This window comes from Notolabrus celidotus, chromosome 6 (assembly GCF_009762535.1).
Source record: "Notolabrus celidotus isolate fNotCel1 chromosome 6, fNotCel1.pri, whole genome shotgun sequence".
Lineage (NCBI taxonomy): Eukaryota > Metazoa > Chordata > Actinopteri > Labriformes > Labridae > Notolabrus > Notolabrus celidotus.
The window spans coordinates 2,884,400-2,905,821 of record NC_048277.1 but is presented as its reverse complement, the minus strand read 5'-3'; the positions used below and the strand labels follow the sequence as shown (position 1 = coordinate 2,905,821).

General features: G+C 40.1%; 1 protein-coding gene across 1 annotated transcript; it reads left to right on the top strand.

Moving 5' to 3' along the window:
* The first annotated feature begins 7,586 nt into the window (after positions 1–7,586).
* On the top strand, positions 7,587–20,684 carry map1lc3b (microtubule-associated protein 1 light chain 3 beta). Its single transcript, XM_034686120.1, has 4 exons — positions 7,587–8,060; positions 12,838–12,893; positions 15,745–15,851; positions 19,228–20,684. The coding sequence occupies exons 1-4, from the start codon at positions 8,021–8,023 to the stop codon at positions 19,403–19,405; spliced, it is 381 nt and encodes a 126-aa protein (XP_034542011.1). The 5' UTR covers positions 7,587–8,020; the 3' UTR covers positions 19,406–20,684.
* Positions 20,685–21,422: the final 738 nt, after the last annotated feature.

The following is a 21,422-nucleotide window of genomic DNA, read 5'->3' as shown; positions in this document are numbered from 1 at the left end:
CAGTGCAACCAATGTGATCCAGTGAAGGCCACAATCCAAACCGCTTCCTGTAGCTGTGCTCCCCCCTTCAGGAACAGGCTCTCCACACAGACAAGCTGAATGGAGAAGACAACAGTCAGCTGGGGTGGACGGTGGAGGAGCACAGACTGTACATAGAATATATGTTATACAGTCTATGTGGAGGACCATAGACTGTACATAGAATATATGTTATACAGTCTATGTGGAGGAGCACAGACTGTATATAGAATATATGTTATACAGTCTATGTGGAGGACCACAGACTGTACATAGAATATATGTTATACAGTCTATGTGGAGGAGCACAGACTGTATATAGAATATATGTTATACAGTCTATGTGGAGGACCACAGACTGTATATAGAATATATGTTATACAGTCTATGTGGAGGACCACAGACTGTACATAGAATATATGTTATAGAGTCTATGTGGAGGAGCACAGACTGTATATAGAATATATGTTATACAGTCTATGTGGAGGACCACAGACTGTACATAGAATATATGTTATACAGTCTATGTGGAGGAGCACAGACTGTACATAGAATATATGTTATACAGTCTATGTGGAGGACCAGAGACTGTACATAGAATATATGTTATAGAGTCTATGTGGAGGACCATAGACTGTATATAGAATATATGTTATATAGTCTATGTGGAGGACCACAGACTGTACATAGAATATATGTTATACAGTCTATGTGGAGGACCATAGACTGTATATATAACATATAGTCTATGGTCCTCCACATAGACTGAATATATATAGTATATATACTATATTATAGATTCTCTGTGGATGGCAGGGTGATGTGAAACATGCAGTGAAACCAGACTTCTGAATTAAAAAACATCTTAACAAGTAGGCTGCGTTTCATTATCACTTTGTTGATCAGAATATTGAAAGGACAACAGTCAGGTCATTTCAATAATAACTTCAGAGTATCTTTAAACTCTTATTTTACATTTTCAACCTCTCTCTCTGTAACATTATATACAATATATATAAAAATTATGAAACATTATAATCATTAATTGGTTAAAAAATAATAATGATAATAAGAATAACAATACATAATAAAGATAAATTAAAAAGTAAACATCAAAACAAAGTAAATAAATGATCAGTGTCTGTATGTATCAGGATTAAGGGCCCAGAGGAGAACACCTGTCAGGTGGGCTGTAGGCCTAAGGCTGTGACAGAGGTGGACATACCTTGCTGCGTCTCTGCTGCTGACTGGGACTTCTCCCAGTACATGTTTGATTTGATGTGGATCAGAGAGAGAATTACAGTCCCAGGCTCTGTCTCTGATCTTTGTGGATAACTCTTCTCTGATACTTTCATACCTGCTGCAGTGGAGCAGGAAGAGTGTCTCTGTCTCTGTCTCTCCTCTACATATATATATGTGCACACACAGGTGATCCCTTCCAGATCTATCATCTATTATTGTTATCGACCACTCCGCTCTTATTTATAACATTAGAACAGTGTCAACATTTCATATTGCTGGATTAGCTCTAAAGCCGTTTGGGCCTCTGACTGAGACCGAGTCTTTCCTCGTGGAGCCTCCTGGTGTAGGAATGAAATCACAACACCCCGACCTAATGACGCGGGGAACACACACTGAGGAGGCAGTTCACACAGTGTGAGTAAATATTTGATTGAAAGGTAGGTGACAGGTGTGTGTTCAGTAACAGGATACATGCACACACTGATGCACCTGGGGAACAAAACTCACACTTTCATGTGTTTCCAGTTTCTACAGCTGTATCTGACTTAAAACACGCCTGCACCATAATGGGACACCATAAACACAGCTTGTCTACACAGTGCGTGTGTCTGTGTGTGTGTGTGTGTGTGTGTGTGTGTGTGTGTGTGTGTGTGTGTGTGTGTGTGTGTGTGTGTATGTATATGTATATGTATATTCATATGTAAGCAACAGGTCAAACTGATGTGTCTGTAATTTACACTTCCAGTTTGTGCACCAATAAAAATGCTAAACTATGCAAACCACTCAAAAAAAAGGTACACACACACAAGCAGATGCACACACACACCTGGTTTAACAATTTCAGGTGGCAGTCTGCAAGTAAGGACTTGTTTCATAGCCAGCCAGTAGTAGCTCAGGGGTTTTCAAACAGTTACTGTTACTGACAGAGAGAACAGAAGAGCGTCTCTGTCTCAGCATAAATATGAGACAGACGCTCTTCTGTATGTGTGTGTGTGTGTGTGTGTGTGTGTGTGTGTGTGCGTGTGTGTGTGTGTGTGTGTGTGTGTGCGTGTGTGTGTGTGTGTGTGTGTGTGTGTGTGTGTGTGTGTGTGTGTGTTCATGCCAGTAAAATGCAGGGTCTAGGATAATAAGTTGTCATCTTATTGTAAAAAGGCAGATGGAGTGTTTAATGCTGTGAGGCATACGATGAGCAGACTCTGTCCCTGAGGAGTCTTGGGGGACTTCAGAGCAGTGTGTCCTTTCACAGAAGAGCAGCAACAGGTGAGCAGAGTTCTCCACCTGCTGGACAAAACCTGGGAACTGAATCTCTTTCTGTTTGAAGTACCAGCAACCCTGAAGACCACAAGCAGAGGATGAAAGCTGTTAAGTATATTAACCCAGGCCTTTGTTACTGTTAAAGAACATTACTTTCTGATGATACCTTTTTTAATTATTTTCTCCAATGAAGATCTGATAATAATTATAATACTTGATTGATATAGCATGTTGCAATACAGGTAACAGAGTGATTCACAGTGGGCAATAAATATACAATTCTCCTTCATTCCCAGCGCTTTTGTAAACAGGTAATTCTAACTATTCTGCACTTTTTTATATACTTTATTGTTGTTTATTGTTGTTTATTTTATTTCATTTTATTTCATTTTTATATTATTCTACTTTATTTGATCTTTATTTGATCTTTATTTTCTTTTATTTGTATTTATATTTTATTTTATTCCTTCTTCTATTAATATTTGACTTTCTTACATACTGTTTTTAAGAGCTCTGTAATGACCGAATTTCCCTTCCCGGGATAATTAAAGTATTTCTGATTCTGATTCTGATTTCTATGGAACAGAGCAATTAAATCAAAGTTAGAATCAAATAAAATCACAGATTAAAAGCTTTCATGTAAAAATGTGTCTTCAGTAATGAAATAAAAAAAAGGGACTTACTCTGCAGGTCTGATCTCCTCTGGCGGTCTGTTCCAGAGTGAAGGAGCTCTGACTGAAAAAGACCTTGGAACTTCCAGCAGAGCACTGCCAGAGAATCTCAGACTGCATCCTGGTCCATACAGGGATTAAGAACTCAAAAATATAGAGAGGGGCGAGTCCATGCTGGGTGTTAAAAAGTTATTAACAAAGTCTTAAAATCAACAGGCAGCCAGTGTAGATGAGTGTAAATCAGGGTGATGTGGGCTCATGTTTTAGTTCCTGTTAAAAGACGAGCTGCTGCGTTTTGAACTATTTGAAGACGTGGATTGATTTCTGACTGAGACATATGTACGGGGAATTACAGTAATCGAGATGGGAGGGTATAAAAGCCTAAATGAGTTTCTGAAGATCTTTGGCTGACAACTGGGCCAGTATCTGGTTAAGTTCTCAAATGACACTGCTCTGTTGTCCCTTCTTCAAGGCCCAGACTCTGACCACGGTGTGGCTTTGTCATCTTTTGTCCAATGGTGTGACAAAACCGTCTTGGATCTTAATGTGAGTAAGACCAAGGAGCTCATCATTGATTTTAGGAAGACTGACCCAGACCCAAAGCCAGTATTATTAATGGAGGTGAAGTCATTGTCACATTGTGGACTCATACAAATACCTTAGCACAGTGTTTGACTCCAACTTCAAATTCACAGAAAACACAGAGCTGATTTTAAAACGAGGTCCACAGAGGATACACCTGATGCACAATCTGAATTCTTTTAGAGTCTCAGAGAACATTTGATCCAGTTTGTATCACTCTTTTATTGTAAGTATTTTAACCTTTTCTTTTATCTGCTGGTTTCATGGTCTCTCTTTGAAAGACAAGAACAGTCTGAACAGTACTTTTACTGTGAACAGTCCCTTTGGAGGAACCGCGTCACCAATAAAGATATGAGGTCTACCTGGACCCATCCTGGCCAAGGAGTTCTCTTTAATGCCCTCAAGGCGGCGCTATCTCGCTCCTCTGTGGAAAACAAACAGATACTCAAATTCATTTCTTCCTTCTGCCATCAGACTTCTAAATGCTGCCAGCAGTCTTTAACAGCTTGTAACAGATTGTTCATGTGAAATTGTGAAGTTGTGGATTTATAAGGTGGTTCTTAGTAATTATTCCTCACAACTGTGTTTTTAAAGAAGTTATTTTAGTCTATTTTAACATTCTTTTCCTCTTTATGACAAGCCCCATCTTGCACTGTTGTTGTCACTGACATGTTGACTGTTGAGTGTTGTTTATCTGTTTGTTAGTGTTTGTGTTGTTTATCAAAAAGCTGATACACTGCAAACCAAATAGCCCTCTGGGATTAATAAAGGGCTCTGAATCTGAATCTGATTATTCACCTGTGGCTCAAAACACCAGTTCTTATCAGAAATGACACCGAGGTTTTTGCTGAGGGCTTAACATTATTTGTCAGTTCACCTGCATTTGATGATTCGATCCCTTCTTGCTGGGGGGCCGAACACAATGACTTCAGATTTGGAGTCATTCAGTTTTAAAAAGTTGTCCGACATCCATGATTTAATTTCTGACAGACAGTTATGAAGATGTGTGATGTTTGAGGAAAAGTACTGAATATTTACTCCTGTTTACAAATTCTACATGTGTCTAACTTTTTAAAACTGCTAATAAATGAACAACAACATTAAGAATCAATACAACAATAAATACACTTCTTCAGACATGTATGTGTCAACAGTCTTACAGTCAACAGGAACATGAAATAAATACTTTTACATTCAAAATACACGTCTTTACTCAGGTATCACTAAAAGTTTCTTATTTTTTATTTTGTTAAAACACTTCAAGTTAGTGTTTGGTTGAGGTTGAGGTACAAGAGAAAAACTGACACTGAACATGTTGTCTAAATACAAATGTTGAGACTTGGGCAGTCTGAGATTAGACTCAGCTGGAACCGAGATGCTGATAAAACAGGGTTGGGGTTGTTACCTGTGAATCGAGCACAGTGTTCAAGTCATTACTTTCTGTTCACTGACTGTTCTGATGTAACCTTTGACGTCTAAATAAAATGTAAACAAGCTTTTTGAAATAGCAATTCACTGACTACTCAGTGTCCCCTAACATCGTTACAATATTCTTTATACATCTTATTACATCCCACCTTTAGTTGAAGTTTTAGAGCAGCTGTCAGGGACAACCTTAGGATCAGACCTTTAGGGGGGCTCGAGAGTTCCCTAAAAGAGTTCAATCTGAGTGCTAAACTACTCATCTCACAGAGTTAGGTATATCCCAGAGATTTGTTATAACAACAGAACATTAACACACTAAAAAAATCTGAGTTTCACATGGAACAATTTTTTTCTTAAAAATAAAGAAAGCTTGAATATGCTGTTTTTGCACAATCGTTTAATTTTTCCAGGTCCTAAAAAATTAAGTTGTTTATTATTTTTTACAGGTGAGAGGAGGTAGCAGAAGAGTCGTTAAAAAGTCACTCCTGTTTATTATATTTATTTATTGTTATTTACACATTTATCTTGTGCTATTATTATTATTATTATTATTATTATTATTATTATGATTATGATTATGATTATGTTATATAATAATAATTATAATAATAATGATGATAATAATAATAATAATAATAATAATAATAATAATAATAATAATAATAATAATAATAATAATAATAATAATAATAATAATAATAATAATAATACAATTGATGATAACAATAAAATGACTTCTGCCTCTGAACATTAAAATAACGAGCTCTCTCAACTCAACTCAACTCAACTTTATTTATATAGCACCTTTCATACATAGAAACATGTAGCCCAAAGTGCTTCACAGAGTAACAGACAGTAAGAAAACAACAGCAATGGTAGAATTATAGAAGGCATGAAAGAAGAAATACTTAAAAAAGAAAAGAAAATCAACACAGTAAAATTAATAAAATAAGTAAGAGTGGAAATAAAAGTTAAAAATAAGGTAGAGTTAACGAGATCAGGTGAACACAATAAATAAATAAGATAAATAAATACATGTTAAAACAATGCTTTAGATAATAATGATAAAAATAATAAAAATAATAATAAGAAATAAAATAATAATAATAATAATAATTATTATTATTATTATTATCTCTGGTTGTTTTTAAAAGAAAACTAAGACTTAACTTGGCTTTTAACTTGGAGTAACTTCCTTTTTAGCCCTGAACTGCATTATTACCATTATGACCATTTTTTAAAGCATCTTTTATATTTATTGTATTCTATATTTTTTCTGGTATCTAACTGATTTATTCTATTGATTTTATTGTAATGATTTATTTTATTTTTCTGACATTTATCTGATTTTATTTTATTGTAATTATTTTTTTATTTTTCTCATATTTATCTAATATTATTTCATTGGTTTTATTGCAATTATTTTATTTTTCTGATGTTATCCGATTTTTTTTATTGATTTGATGGTAATGAATTATTATTATATGTATTTCATATTACTTTCTCTTTCTTGTTCTAGTCTTGTATCTTTTTACCTTTTATTATTTTCTGTGTCTCTGTTCTCTGAAGCACTTTGTGCTGCATGCTTGAATGTTGTGAGTGCTTTAGTGTGACAGAGGAAGAGGAGCTGAGAGGGAGGAACACAGAGGAAGAGGAGCTGAGAGGGAGGAACACAGAGGAAGAGGAGCTGAGAGGGAGGAACAGAGGGGAGGAACACAGAGGAAGAGGAGCTGAGAGGGAGGAACACAGAGGACGAGGAGCTGAGAGGGAGGAACACAGAGGGGAGGAACACAGAGGAAGAGGAGCTGAGAGGGAGGAACACAGGGAGGAACACAAAGGAAGAGGAGCTGGGAGGGAGGAACACAGAGGAAGAGGAGCTGAGAGGGAGGAACACAGAGGGAGGAACACAGAGGAAGAGGAGCTGAGAGGGAGGAACACAGAGGAAGAGGAGCTGAGAGGGAGGAACACAGAGGAAGAGGAGCTGAGAGGGAGGAACAGAGGGGAGGAACACAGAGGAAGAGGAGCTGAGAGGGAGGAACAGAGAGGACGAGGAGCTGAGAGGGAGGAACACAGAGGGGAGGAACACAGAGGAAGAGGAGCTGAGAGGGAGGAACACAGGGAGGAACACAAAGGAAGAGGAGCTGGGAGGGAGGAACACAGAGGAAGAGGAGCTGAGAGGGAGGAACACAGAGGGAGGAACACAGAGGAAGAGGAGCTGAGAGGGAGGAACACAGAGGGAGGAACACAGAGGAAGAGGAGCTGGGAGGGAGGAACACAGAGGAAGAGGAGCTGGGAGGGAGGAACACAGAGGAAGAGGAGCTGGGAGGGAGGAACACAGAGGAAGAGGAGCTGGGAGGGAGGAACACAGAGGAAGAGGAGCTGGGAGGGAGGAACACAGAGGAAGAGGAGCTGAGAGGGAGGAACACAGAGGGAGGAACACAGAGGAAGAGGAGCTGAGAGGGAGGAACACAGAGGGAGGAACACAGAGGAAGAGGAGCTGAGAGGGAGGAACACAGAGGGAGGAACACAGAGGGAGGAACACAGAGGAAGAGGAGCTGAGAGGGAGGAACAGAGGGGAGGAAGTGCGTGACGTCAGAGGTCAGCTGACAGGTTTGTTTTGCTTGCCAGAGCTGATAAAAATACAGCTCGAGGAAGGAAGGAAGCAGCGACATCAAACCATCGGGGATCTGGTTCTGTGTAGTCCGTGTTTTAACAGTAATCCAGCAGCAGAGAGACCCCGGAGATTTTGTTTTACCTTCCATAGACCTGCTCTGATCCAGACTCTGCCTCTGTTTCCGTCCTGAGCCAGCTGGGGGACTTGACGCAGTATGCCTTCTGAAAAAACCTTCAAACAAAGAAGGACGTTCGGTAGGTGATATAATGCTGCTCTGATCATGTCGTGCTCAGTGTTTCTGCTTGTCATGTTAAAGACTTTTTACTGTGGACTTGAACCATCCTGTGACATGAAGCGGATCCTGCATTAGAGAGGTATTAGAATAAAGCAGCTCAGTGTCAGTGATGAAGGAGCTGTGGCCTTAGAATGATACCCCTCAAACTTATTCTATCATTTCAGTGTAAACAAAAGAGAAAGTAAAGGGTTGACTTCTTCCAGCACAAGGAGAGGTAGAGGAGCACATACTGCGGTCTGTGTGTGTGTGTGTTTGTGTATGCGTGTGTGCATGTGCGTGTGTGTGTGTCTCTCTCAGTGTGTGTGTTCTTTAAAGAGAGATAAAACCAAAAACAGTGAGTGCAGACAGAAGTGTGGTTAGAGGATATGATCATATGTGTGCTCTCTGCAGGGCCTCTGCTGCTGTGGAGGAGTTTTAGTGTTTGTTTGCATCAGAGCAGTGGGACAAAAACAAAGTGGTGTCGACACGCAGGGCAGAGGGAAAGAGCTGCAGGATTGGGGGATGGGGCAGTTTGTGAAGGAGAACATGGGAGTCAGAAAGGGGGACTGACTCAGACTGTAGGCTCACTAAAGGTGCAAAGTTAGCCCTCCTTGTCATGTTGTTCTTTACTTAGACAGTCTAATAAGAACATTTCACAAGACGAATCCAAGTGTCTCAAACTTTATTCAGCTTGTCAGCCTGGTGGAGTTCCATCACTGACTTGTGATCAGCTGTCTGCTTCTGAAAGATCGGGCCTTCAGCTCTGGAAATGTAATTCCCAGAAATATATGAAGTAGCAGACTTTCAGTTTAACGTCACGTTATTGGTCCAAATTTACACAACAGAGCATGTGAGGGCCAGGCAGCAGAGTTCCCTTTGCACACAGAGTCACATGGGTGTTTTATTTTTGTTTTAAAGCAAAAGAATGGGACACAGAATCATATTTGTGGTGTAAAATACACCAACAAACTAATGAAAAACATGTTAAAAGCTGGTATATTTACACCTAATGATTCAGAAGTGTGTACTGCTCCTTGTTGACATGTGTAACCTTTGTTTTTCCCTGCTGTGTCACTGTGTACACAACATACTGTGAGCGAGTTAGCTTTGAGCATTACAGGGTTCATCAGGGTTCTGTTTCTGTCACCATGTTCCCTTTAGAAGAGTCAAATAGCTTAGTGTCACATCCTGGCAGATCTTAGCATGACTTCATGGAATCTCCAAGCTGTGCCTGTCGGGTCTGACTAACTCCTGGATTTTGACAGCACAGCAATTCATGGGAAAATCTGCAATAAGTCAACAGCTTCCTGTTTTATGTGTTTGTTCCAAGCAGCAACCTCCGGGCTAAAAATATGAGTCCTATGCAGAAGTGTTAAAAACTGCAGTTCATCAAGGATCCACTTGAGGTTGGCTCCGGAATTACCAGAAACCACATACACACCCATTCAAAGAAGACGATCTTTACAGCAGAAATAAACATGTTTACAGCCTGGTTCAAAAACAAGTGTAGTCTACATAGCTCATTTCTCTATCAGCACACACTTTAAAGGGGGGTGAATTTTTTTATAACACTGCAATTTTGAAGATATTCAGATTATGAGTCTTCCAATGAGAGGCACAGCTGACTTGATTGACAGGCGGGAACACGGTAGCTGTTGGCTAGGAGGCTCAAATCCCGCCTCTTTACGTCACAATCGCTCGACAGCAGCAATGTAGCTGTTGTCAAGTGATTGTCCTCAAAACAGCTCTTCAGAAACAGATGAGTGATGTCACGTATACTACGTCCATTATTTATACAGTCTGTGAGTTGTTCCTACATTTTGTCGACAGTGACTGAAAGACCAAGTGGTCTTATGACACAGGTGAGACAGTCAATCCTGCAGGAGCACCTTAAAGCGTCCTGGTTCCTTATTGATATGTTATCATGGAACAATTACCTACACCAAGTGTGGATTGGTACCCCCTGGGGGGTTGTGAGACACAAATGGTGGGTCGTGTGATGTCTTCCAGAATGTTTTTTTATTTTAAGTTATCTAAAAATAGCACATTTTACCCCTTTTTTAGTAAAAAATATCAACAAATATAGTAGCTAAACTTGAAATAGAACCTTGAAAATAGAAAGTGTAAGGAGTTTTCTGCCTGTCTTTGTTTCCAGATGACTCCTAAGTTTAGAGTTAGTGAACAGTTAGTTATCAAAAGCATCAGTAGCAGCAGGTTCATTCATAACAGCACAGGAAACACAGACACATGCTCATATAGGTAGGGTCATTTTCTGCAGACCAGCTAAATGAAGCCACATTAAATCACTTTGAGGGACAGTGGGGGTCACGAGTCTTTAGCACCTATATTTTGGGGGTCACAGGCTGAAAAGTTTGGGAACTCCTGACCTACACTACCAGTTAAAAGTGTGGACACACCTTCTCATTCAATGGTTTTTATTTACTTTAATTATTTCCAACATTGTAGATTAATACTGAAGACATCAAAACTATGAAATAATCTGGTTTTACCATAATCTGGATTACAACAGTAGTCAAATAGGGCTATCCATTGTGTACTAACCCTACCTCTGAACAACACAACTGATGGTCTCAAACATATTAAGAAGGCAAGTCATTCTACAAATGAACTCTTGACAAGGCTCATGTTCATTAGAAACCATTCCAGGAGACCACTTCATGAAGCAGACTGAGAGAATACCAAGAGTGTGCAAAGCTGTCATGAAGGGAAAAGGGGGCTACTTTACAGAATCTAAAATATAAAACAGATTCTGCTTTGTTTAACACTTTGTTGTTCATTCAATAATTCCATATATGTTCTTTCATAGTTTTGATGTCTTCAGTATTAATCTACAGTGTTTACAATCATTACAATAAATACAAACCCTTGAATGAGAAGGTGTTTCCACACTTTTGATTGGTAGTGTATGATTGAGTGAAAATGGTAACCTCAGTAAGAAAAACATTTTACAGTTGATTAAATTAGACAACCCATCAGTCAGCACACAAGAAGTCCTCTTGTCGAACATTTTGAAGTGGCTTGTCACAAGACTCTGACATCAGACTGTGTACTTTCTTTTACTTCTTCTTACAGTAAAAACCTGAGTTGGTGAAGTTTAGATTAGATTCTCTATCATAAACTTTACTCAATGAGGCTTTCTGTCAGTCTGTTGATGTTGTCAGTACAAAGTGCAGTAAGCCGACCTGTATCCGTTTGTTTTGAACAGTTAGAATAAAATCAGACCTCAGGAAGGAGGCCTCTGTTCATCTGTAGGTGAGTGATGTGATCAGTGGTTGAGATACTGACCTCTTCTTTAAAGTGTGGAGAGGAAAACTCATGTCAGCAAAGAACAACAAACTAAGGAATAGAAACCAGCTAGGCTCAGATAAGTTAAGAACACACACTGGAGTAATTTCACAGAATGTTAGCAAATCATATTTTTTGCAAATAATCAGCTATTCACAAACGAGGGTCAGCATGAGCGGATTTTAGAAAAGCCCATTATGATTTCACCACAGAGCCTTACTCCACTGAGCACACATTCTTATCAGGAGTTTCTCTCTCATACTAAACTTTAAAAATCACTTAGTGGTGTTTAATCTGAGTTTTATGAATATGTTGTAAAGCAAATCTGTGATTGGTTGCACTGTTTTTATTGGAGTCGACATTATAATCATTAGCATCATGATAATATTAAAAAAATATATAACAAAAAAATAATAATAATAATATAAATATATAGAGGTTATATAAATATATATATTAAAATAATGATTAAAAAATATATAACAATACAAAATAATTATAATAGAAATAAAATAGTTATAATAAAAACAATAATAATAATAAAAAAATTATAATATTAATAACAAAATAATAAAAAATAAATAATAATGACAATAATAATACAAAATTATAATATAATAATAATAATAATAATGATAATACAAATTTTTAATTAATAATAGTTAATGACAGTATTATTAATGATAATAATAAAAATATATAATAATAATTATTAATTAATTACATATAATAATAATAATTATTATTAATAATAATACAAAAATAATAATAATGATAATAGTATTAATACTAATGATGATACTAATAAAAAATAATAAAAACAATCATAATAATAATAATAATAATAATAAAATAATAATAATAATTTTATTTGTAGAGTCCTCTCAAAAACAAGTTGCGAAGTGCTTTACATGAGCAGCAAGATGAAACAGGCAGATCATAAAAACACACAAGTCAAGAGAAAGAAATAAAACCTATTTTAAAAGACATAAAATTCTCCTAAAAGAACTAGAAAGGAATACAATTCTCTTAAAATATACTTCTTAAGACGGTTAGAATAAAATTCCGATAAAATCAGGAAAGGCTCTACGATAAAAGAGAGATTCAAAAGAGCTCACTGACTCAGCAGATCTCCTCGGGCAGATGGTTCCAGAGTTTCAGACCCCTCCCTGCGATCGCCCTGCCCCCTTTTGTTTTCATTTTTGTATGACTGCTGCTCCTCATAAACTCACCAAATGCAATGATTGAAGATTGAGGAGTGATAGTTAAAAAGAAAGAGAAACACCATGTTGTTCTGAGGGAGGTGGGGTGGGGGCTTTTCCACTGTTTACCACTTAGTTTCTGAGTCTGCTCTCTGGTTGACCTAATTTGTCTCTCTGTCCCTGCCCTGTTAATCCCTTTGTCTTGTCTGTATGTGTCCATTAACCTAAGCCTGTGTTTCTGGCCCACAGAGCAGAGGGTAGAAGATGTCAGACTGATCCGAGAGCAGCACCCTAACAAGATACCTGTAAGTTCCCACGCACGTTCTTCTGCATGAAACCAGCACTGTGATGGAAACACGAGGGGCTGAAGTGTGTGAGAATGCAAGAACACAACGGAAAGTGTTAACACATGTTTCCTGCCTCTCTGACATGTTGATTATGTTTTCATGTAATCTGATGTCACATCTTTGCCCGAGCTTTCTACTTGTGACTTGTGATTAGAGATATCTTCACCCTGCTGGTGTAACACCAGACTCATTTCAAGTTTAGTGTTCATTCTTTTCTTCCTGCATGCAGCGACCACAGAAGCTGTTTCCGTTCGTCATGAGAGAATTGAGTGTGACTGCCTCTGCTTGTTACTCAGATGTCAATGACTCTAAGTAACCACTTACAAAACAACCCCTTGTGATCACCTGCTTGCTCCATCAGTATCACCACAGCCCTCCATCTGCTGCTTAGTAAAGAGCCTCATCTCATATTCAAAGCCCTTAAGTGTGTGTGTGTGTGTGTGTGTGTGTGTGTTGGGGGGTCAGTGTGCTCCTCAGGGGTTACAAACTTTCATGTCATAGTGAGAGTTGAGACCAGAGGCAGATGCACTGTATCTCTGTAATATAACTCCATCCACACACTCACCCTCGGGTGGAGCCCGTGGGGGATGGGAGAGGACTGTATGTCACACTGATGCAGCTCTCCAGTTCCTGCCTCATACACATACACACAAACTTACTGACCAGATCAGCATGCTCCCTATTTCTGTTCTTTTAGAGCTCAAATGTTTTATTACTTTGCTTTCTTACTGATCTGTAAGATGCTTGATTCTGATTGGTCAAAACCTCTCAACAACGGTTATTAACTTTCACTAACATGATCAACACCAGAGACAAACTGATCACACGTCATGTCAAATCAATCCACAGAAGAGAGTTCAGACACATTTAGCTTCTGCTTGTTGACACCATAGACCATAAGGTGAGGGGAAACCGTTAGCTTCAGTTAGCATCAAAACAATGTGGCTAGAACGTTAGCTTCGGTTAGCATGCTAAATCAGCAAGCGGAAGCTCCCCTCCATTGTAGGACGGAAGAGATGTAAATCTAATCCTCCTTTGCGGTCTCAGCCGTCTGATAGGCTCCTCCAGCTCCTCCTCCTCCTCATAGACTGTATATGAAATGGACGTCATCTTGCTTGGCTCAAAGTGAGGCCGCCACAAAAAGTGCTCCCCCTGGTGGCTGGCTGCAGTATAGGTCAAAAACTCTGTCTCCCCCATTCATTTGAATGGGGCTGCAGTCAAACTTTTAAAAATAAATACACGCATATTTCTCACATCCGTATGCTGTGGTGATAAGTAGTTATTATTTGACTGTGTTGTGTTCAAGGACTCTTTTTCCTGAACAGTTTCTTTTTCATTAGTTATTAGAGTTTAAAAAACAGGGTTTTCATCCGGTTTACTTTGACTGACAGCCGCCGTAGAGAGAAACTCTGTAGGACCTCGGGATGCTACGCTGTAGGGCGGAGCTTGTTACCGTGGAAACACACAAATTCCCTACTGCACAGACTCTGGCTGCCGAAAATGTACAAGATGTCAGCGTTCTGGAACGGGATATTTTGGCTTCAAAACCGTACAATGGGAAAAGGTGGAGCCACGCTGTTCATTATAGATACAGTCTATGGTCCTCCTCTATCGTGCATAAAACATTAACACAAATTACACATGATAAATATGCTTACCTAATGTAAAACAATGTCTTGAACATTTAGATATCATAGCATAAGACAAATAGCTTTGGACTGTTGGAATCACTTTAATCACCATCATATAAAAAATAACTACATAACTGTAAAATAGTTACCATGAAACAGACTTAAATGAACATATGTTACCTTCATGTGTTGCATATAATATGAAGTGAATCATATTGCTGTGAATCTTTAAACCTTGAATGTATTCTACCTTTATCCCTGTGTTATGGTTAAAAACAACAATGAATGTAAACACAGAGGTGGTGAGAGGACTGGAGCGCAAATCAAACAATTGTGTCTCTCTGGAGGAAATGAAAACGCTCAAGATCATTACACCAAATGGAGGGGCCCACTAATTAATGTTGTGTTATTAATGACGTGCATTTCATACTTTGTTTTTTTAATGTAACACTATTGAGGAATCAGGTTAACATAGGTAATCAAACCGAGAGGGGTCCAGCTGCAGACCTCCACTCTCTTAATCCTGACGTCACTTCCTTCTGACGGTGGAGGGGATCTCAGAGTGGAGGTCTGCAAGAGAGTCTGCTGAGAGTGGAGGTCTGCAGCTGGACTGTCTTGAAGTTTCTTTGTAGAGATCACTAACCTAAAGTTTCTCTCACCTGCTCCGCTCCTTGATCATATTGATGAACAGGATCCAATATGGAAATATCTTATTTTATCAAATTTCTTCTATTTTATATTTTAATGTTTGTTGTCGTTCTCTGTCTGTTTTGTTTACTATGACGTGTGTTGCTGCCTCTCTTGGCCAGGTCACCCTTGTGAAAGAGGTCTCGATCTCAATGGGTCTTTTATCTGGTTAAATAAAGGTTAAATGAAATCTTCAGCCTGCTGATTTAGTATACTAACCGAAACTAGCATGTTCCCTATTTGAGTTCTTTAAGCATTAAAATGTGACATAAAGTTATAAATGACTCACCCTGAAGAGGAAACAGTTGAATTCAGACGGTCTGTCAGCTGACTTTGATCTGATGATTGATTTTTTAATACTTCAGAGTCTTTGTCAGATGAATTCAAGTTCTCTGTTTACACCTTGAACTGTTTTTAATGATGTAGAAGAAAAGGGGCGGAGTCATCACTGAGTGTGTGTGTGTGTGTGTGTGTGTGTGTGTCTCCTGCAGGTGATCATTGAGAGGTATAAAGGAGAGAAGCAGCTTCCCATCCTGGATAAGACCAAGTTCCTGGTTCCAGACCACGTCAACATGAGTGAACTCATCAAGATCATCAGGTACACTTCATCTTCTCTTCTTTTCTATCCTGCTCTGTCATTTCTTTCTTCACCTCTTCCTGCCTCCTTTTCTGACTATTCACAACATTATTCCCTTCTTTCTCCTCTCCTTCCACCGAGCTCTCTCTCTCTCTCTTTGGCTCACCTTTCGTTTTCTCTATCTTTTCTTTGTTCCTCTCTCTTCTCCACAATCCTTTCTCCTCTTTTATTTTTTCTTACTCCTTTTCTTTCACCATTCCTTTTCCTTTCCTTTATCCACTTTATTCTCCTGTTCTTTTCCCCTTTCTATTCTTTTCTTTCTCATCCAACCTACATTATCCTCCCCTTCTCTCTCCTCTCTCTCTCTTACCTCTTTACTACACTGAACAAAAATGTAAACTCAACACTTTTGTTTTTGCTCCCATGTTTCATGAGCTGAACTTAAAGATCTAAGACTTTTTCTATGTACACTAAAGGACTATTTCTCTCAAATATTGTTCTCTAATGTGTCTAATGCTACGTTCACACTGCAAGGCTTAATGCTCAATTCTGATTTATTTGCTCAGATCAGATTTTTTGTTTGCCTGTTCACATTACCATCCATAATGTGACCTGTATCTGATTCCAGTGTAAACTGTTTGTAACTCCGAATGCACAAAAGAACAGCAACAATGACCTCACATGCAGCTGTTTCACAAACATAAACATGGTTGAAGTCAGCTTTTTGGCCTTTGTTACAAAGTGTTTGTGCAGTGGCAGCTGGAGAATGAATGACCAGGTGTGGAGGAGGTCAAGTATAAAGAAAAAGAGAACCATATTACTTTTTGGGGCTTTTTGCAGAGCTGTGGCCGCATATACGATTGAAAAGTCTATGTGGATGCGGACATGGAGTGAGGAGTGGTGGGTCTGCGACATTAATAGTTTCACAGAGAGAGAGTTTATTCAAAACTTACTCCATCGTTGCTATCCTTCATTTTTGCAAGCCTACCGCCGCGCAGAATTGTGATGTGTGTCGCTATAAAGTGACTTGAAAGTATCAAATGTGCATCAAATCCGCCTTGGCCGTTCACACTGAGGTCGCATTGAAAAAAATCTGATCTGTATCTCATTCAGGACCACATATGGAAGTGGTCTAAATCTGATTTGAAAAAATCTGATTTGGGCCCGATTTGAGTGTTCACACTGCCTCTAAAAAATCTGACCTGGTCACTCGACCCCCCAAAAATTGGATGTGGGCCACTTTTGCCTTCAGTGTGAACATAGCCGAAATCTGTGTTAGTGAGCACTTCTTCTTTGCCGAGATAATCCATCCACCTCACAGGTGTGGCATATCAAGATGCTGATTAGACAGCATGATTATTGCACAGGTGTGTCTTAGGCTGGTCTCAATAAAAGGCAGCTCTAAAATGTGCAGTTTTACTGTATTGGGAGGGTCCAAGGGGGGTTAGAAGACCGGTCAGTATCTGGTGTGATCACCATTTGCTTCACGCAGTGCAACACCTCACCTTCACATAGAGTTGATCAGGTTGTTGATTGTGGTCTGTGAAGTGTTGGTCCGCTCCTCTTCAATGTGCCATGGTGCTGGATATCTGCAGGAACTGAAACATGCTGTCGTACACGCTGATCCAGAGCATCCCAAACATGCTCAATGGGTGACATGTCCGGTGAATCTGCTGGCCATGCAAGAACTGGGATGTTTTCAGCTTCCAGGACTCTGTGCATTCAAAATGCCATCAATAAAATGCACCTGTGTTCGTTAGCATACGCCTGCCCATACCATAACCCCACTGCCACTATGGACCACTCCATTCACAACGCTGACATCAGCAAACCGCTCACCCACACGAAGCCATGCACGCTGTCTGCCATCTGCCCTGTACAGAGAAAACCAGGATTCATCTGTGAAGAGAACACCTCTCCAAAGTGCCAGACGCCATCGGGTGTGAGCATTTGCCCACTCAAGTCGACGAGCATGTGGTCAGGTGGAGACCACGCCGAGCATGCAGATGAGCCTCCCTGAGACGGTTTCTGACAGTTTGTGCAGAAATTCTTTGGTTATCAAACCGATTGTTGCAGCAGCTGTCTGGGTGGCTGGTCTCAGATGGTCTTGGAGGTGGAGATGCTGGATGTGGAGGTCCTGGGCTGCTGTGGTTACACGTGGTCTGCGGTTGAGGCCAGTTGGATGGACTGCCAAATTCTCTGAAACACCTTTGGAGGCGGCCTATGGTAGAAAAATGAACATTTAATTCAAGGGCAACAGCTCTGGTGGACATTCCTACAGTCAGCATACCAATTGCACGCTCCCTCAAAAGTTGCAACATCTGTGGCATCGTGATGTTTGATGAAACTGCACATTTTATTTTATTGTGGCCAACCTAAGGCACACCTGTGCAATAATCATGCTGTCTAATCAGCAACTTGATATGCCACACCTGTGAGGTGGATGGATTATCTGGGCAAAGGAGAAGTGCTCACTAACACAGATTAAGACACATTAGTTAGCAATATTTGAGAGAAATAGTCCTTTAGTGTATGTAGAAAAAGTCTGAGATCTTTGAGTTCAGCTCATGAACAATGGGAGCAAAAACAAGTGTTGCTTTTATATTTTTGTTCAGTGTATCTTCTCTCCTCTCTCTCTCTTACCTTTTCCTTCCCTTCTCTCCTCTCCTCTCTCTTACCTCTGTAACATCTTCTCTTCTCTCCTCTCTCTTACCTCTGTAACATCTTCTCTCCTCTCCTCTCCTCTCTCTTACCTCTGTAACATCTTCTCTCCTCTCTCTTACCTCTGTAACATCTTCTCTCCTCTCCTCTCTCTTACCTCTGTAACATCTTCTCTCCTCTCCTCTCTCTTACCTCTGTAACATCTTCTCTCCTCTCCTCTCCTCTCTCTTACCTCTGTAACATCTTCTCTTCTCTCCTCTCTCTTACCTCTGTAACATCTTCTCTCCTCTCCTCTCTCTTACCTCTGTAACATCTTCTCTTCTCTCCTCTCTCTTACCTCTGTAACATCTTCTCTTCTCTCCTCTCTCTTACCTCTGTAACATCTTCTCTTCTCTCCTCTCTCTTACCTCTGTAACATCTTCTCTTCTCTCCTCTCTCTTACCTCTGTAACATCTTCTCTCCTCTCCTCTCTCTTACCTCTGTAACATCTTCTCTCCTCTCCTCTCTCTTACCTCTGTAACATCTTCTCTTCTCTCCTCTCTCTTACCTCTGTAACATCTTCTCTCCTCTCCTCTCCTCTCTCTTACCTCTGTAACATCTTCTCTCCTCTCCTCTCTCTTACCTCTGTAACATCTTCTCTCCTCTCCTCTCTCTTACCTCTATAACATCTTCTCTTCTCTCCTCTCTTACCTCTGTACCATCCTCCTCACCCTGCCATCTCTCCTCCGTCCACCAGGAGGCGCCTCCAGCTGAACTCTAACCAGGCCTTCTTCCTACTGGTGAACGGCCACAGCATGGTCTCGGTGTCGGCTGCCATCGCTGAGGTCTACGAGCGTGAGCGGGACCAGGACGGCTTCCTCTACATGGTGTACGCCTCCCAGGAGACCTTCGGTGCTGCCAGGACCTCACAGTGAACCCTCCGTCGTCTCCTCGCAGGTCATCGGACTGTTGACGTTTTTAGCCTCCCGATCTCTCTTGCCACACGTAAATTTAGTCTGAACTGTAAGAACTAAACAGCTTTATCAGGTGTTTAATTCCCCCGGTTTTAATAGGTTCAGGTTCTGAGAATGTTTGCAGTGGGTGAATAGACTGTGTGAGAACCACCACTCACCACCACAGGTTTGTCCTGAGTCCCTTATCGTAGAGGAATCCCCGATCTGACTGTTACTGCACGGTCAATAGTCTCATAATGTCTCTGCTTCTTTATTCACTCTGCTGAATCATGTCCATGCAGCCTGTTACACTTCATGTGTGGTCACAGGAGTCTCTGTTAATATATGTATACATTTCATGTAGTTATATGACATGAAAGTGGTGATGCTACACTGTGTATCTATATACGTTAGTTATTGAACACAGAGAACGATGCTGACGATGCATCTCTGCTTTGTATCTCATCACAGCACCTTCATGGTTTGTTACTTTGGTCCCTCCCTGCCTGTACGGATAGAGCAGACCCAGAGAACTGCTTCTTGTTGTACAGATAACTTTGACTTCATGGGTCTGAATATAAGAGAGGTTCCAAACACAGTATAGTCAGGTTGATGTTGGACACTACAGGGAGCATGCTCAGACTGCATGTGTGGAGGGAGGTTGATGGGGTTTCCGGGTCTGTCTTCTTCTCTTTTAAGCGTTTAGTGTCATGAAGGAGTAACGGATCAAGATGGGTGAAACACAGGCCGGTCGATCGGCCTCACATTTGTCTGTGTTTTACGTTTGACCACCAGGATTAGAGCTGTCACTGTGTCTCAGTGTCACTGCGCTGAATTCAACAAGTGCTGCTGTCTGTCCTTTTTTTAAAACAAAAGATCCATCTTCCATCTCTGATCTTTCTCTCTTTATATCCTGTTAAGTTGTCCCCACATCCTCACCTAACAGATCTCTGTTTAGCTTATTTTATATGGCAGTGTTTTATAATCTTGGTTCTTCTTATTTAAATGATTTTAATTTCATTGTACTCCTCCTTGTCTTGACTCTTCTCAGTCCTCTCTGTCTGGTACAAAGGTGACGTTTGTCTGACCAGTGAAAGCCACAGTGTGTTTGTTACAGAGGGGTGGAGCATTTGTTTCAGTGCTGTCTTTTCTGCCTGCTCCTTTGTTTCACACACACACTTACACTCAGCAATATCACTCAGCCTCCTCTGATGTATTTATGTTGACGTTATTTTTTAAACAATAAAAGGAGAAAAAAATCTGTCTGGTCTCTTTCTTCTGTTGTAAAGCACCATCCCAGAACTGTTAGTGGGCAATGTGTCATAGTGTGTCCAAATACATATAAGGATCCACATGTGTGGATTCCATAAATGGATGTAATATCCGTGGCATCACCAATCTGTTTCTGAAGCTCCGTTTTGGAGCCAATCGTCGGCGGGTGCCATATTGGAAATGCTGAAGCAAGCAGCAACCTCTCAAAATATGAAGCCCATGCGGAAGTGTTATAAACTGCAATTCATCAAGCGTCCACTAGAGGCTGACTGCAGAAACACCAGAAACCACATACACACCCATTCAAAGAAGACGATCTTTCCAGCATTAATAAACATGTTTACAGCCTGGTTACAAATCGGCTTAGGTCTACGTATCTGATTCCTCTATCGGCACACACTGTAAGGTGAATTTTTTCTAACACGACAGTTCAGAAGATATTAAGATTAATGGTTTTGGCCCAAATAAGGACATGACTGACTTGACTGACAGGCGGGAACACATAGCTGTTGGCTAGGAGGCTCAAACCCCGCCTCTTTACCTCACACTAAGGCTGTTTTCAAATTGCCTCCTATACTAGCAGTACGTACTGATTTGGCCAAAATTCAGTATATAGTAAGTAGTATGTGAAAAAGAGCAAAATCTGTAGTATACCAAAACTCCCCGGATGTCTACTGATTTGGGAAAAATTTCTCACGATGCACAATGCACAGCGCTAACTTCTTCT

What these genes read in the sequence shown, in the direction of transcription:
- map1lc3b (XM_034686120.1), top strand. Translation starts at nt 8,021, where the DNA reads ATGCCTTCTGAAAAAACCTTCAAACAAAGAAGGACGTTCG. An exon ending in CAAACAAAGAAGGACGTTCG is followed by an intron (nt 8,061 to 12,837) that starts GTAGGTGATATA and finishes TCTGGCCCACAG; the next exon opens with AGCAGAGGGTAGAAGATGTC. An exon ending in AGCACCCTAACAAGATACCT is followed by an intron (nt 12,894 to 15,744) that starts GTAAGTTCCCAC and finishes TGTCTCCTGCAG; the next exon opens with GTGATCATTGAGAGGTATAA.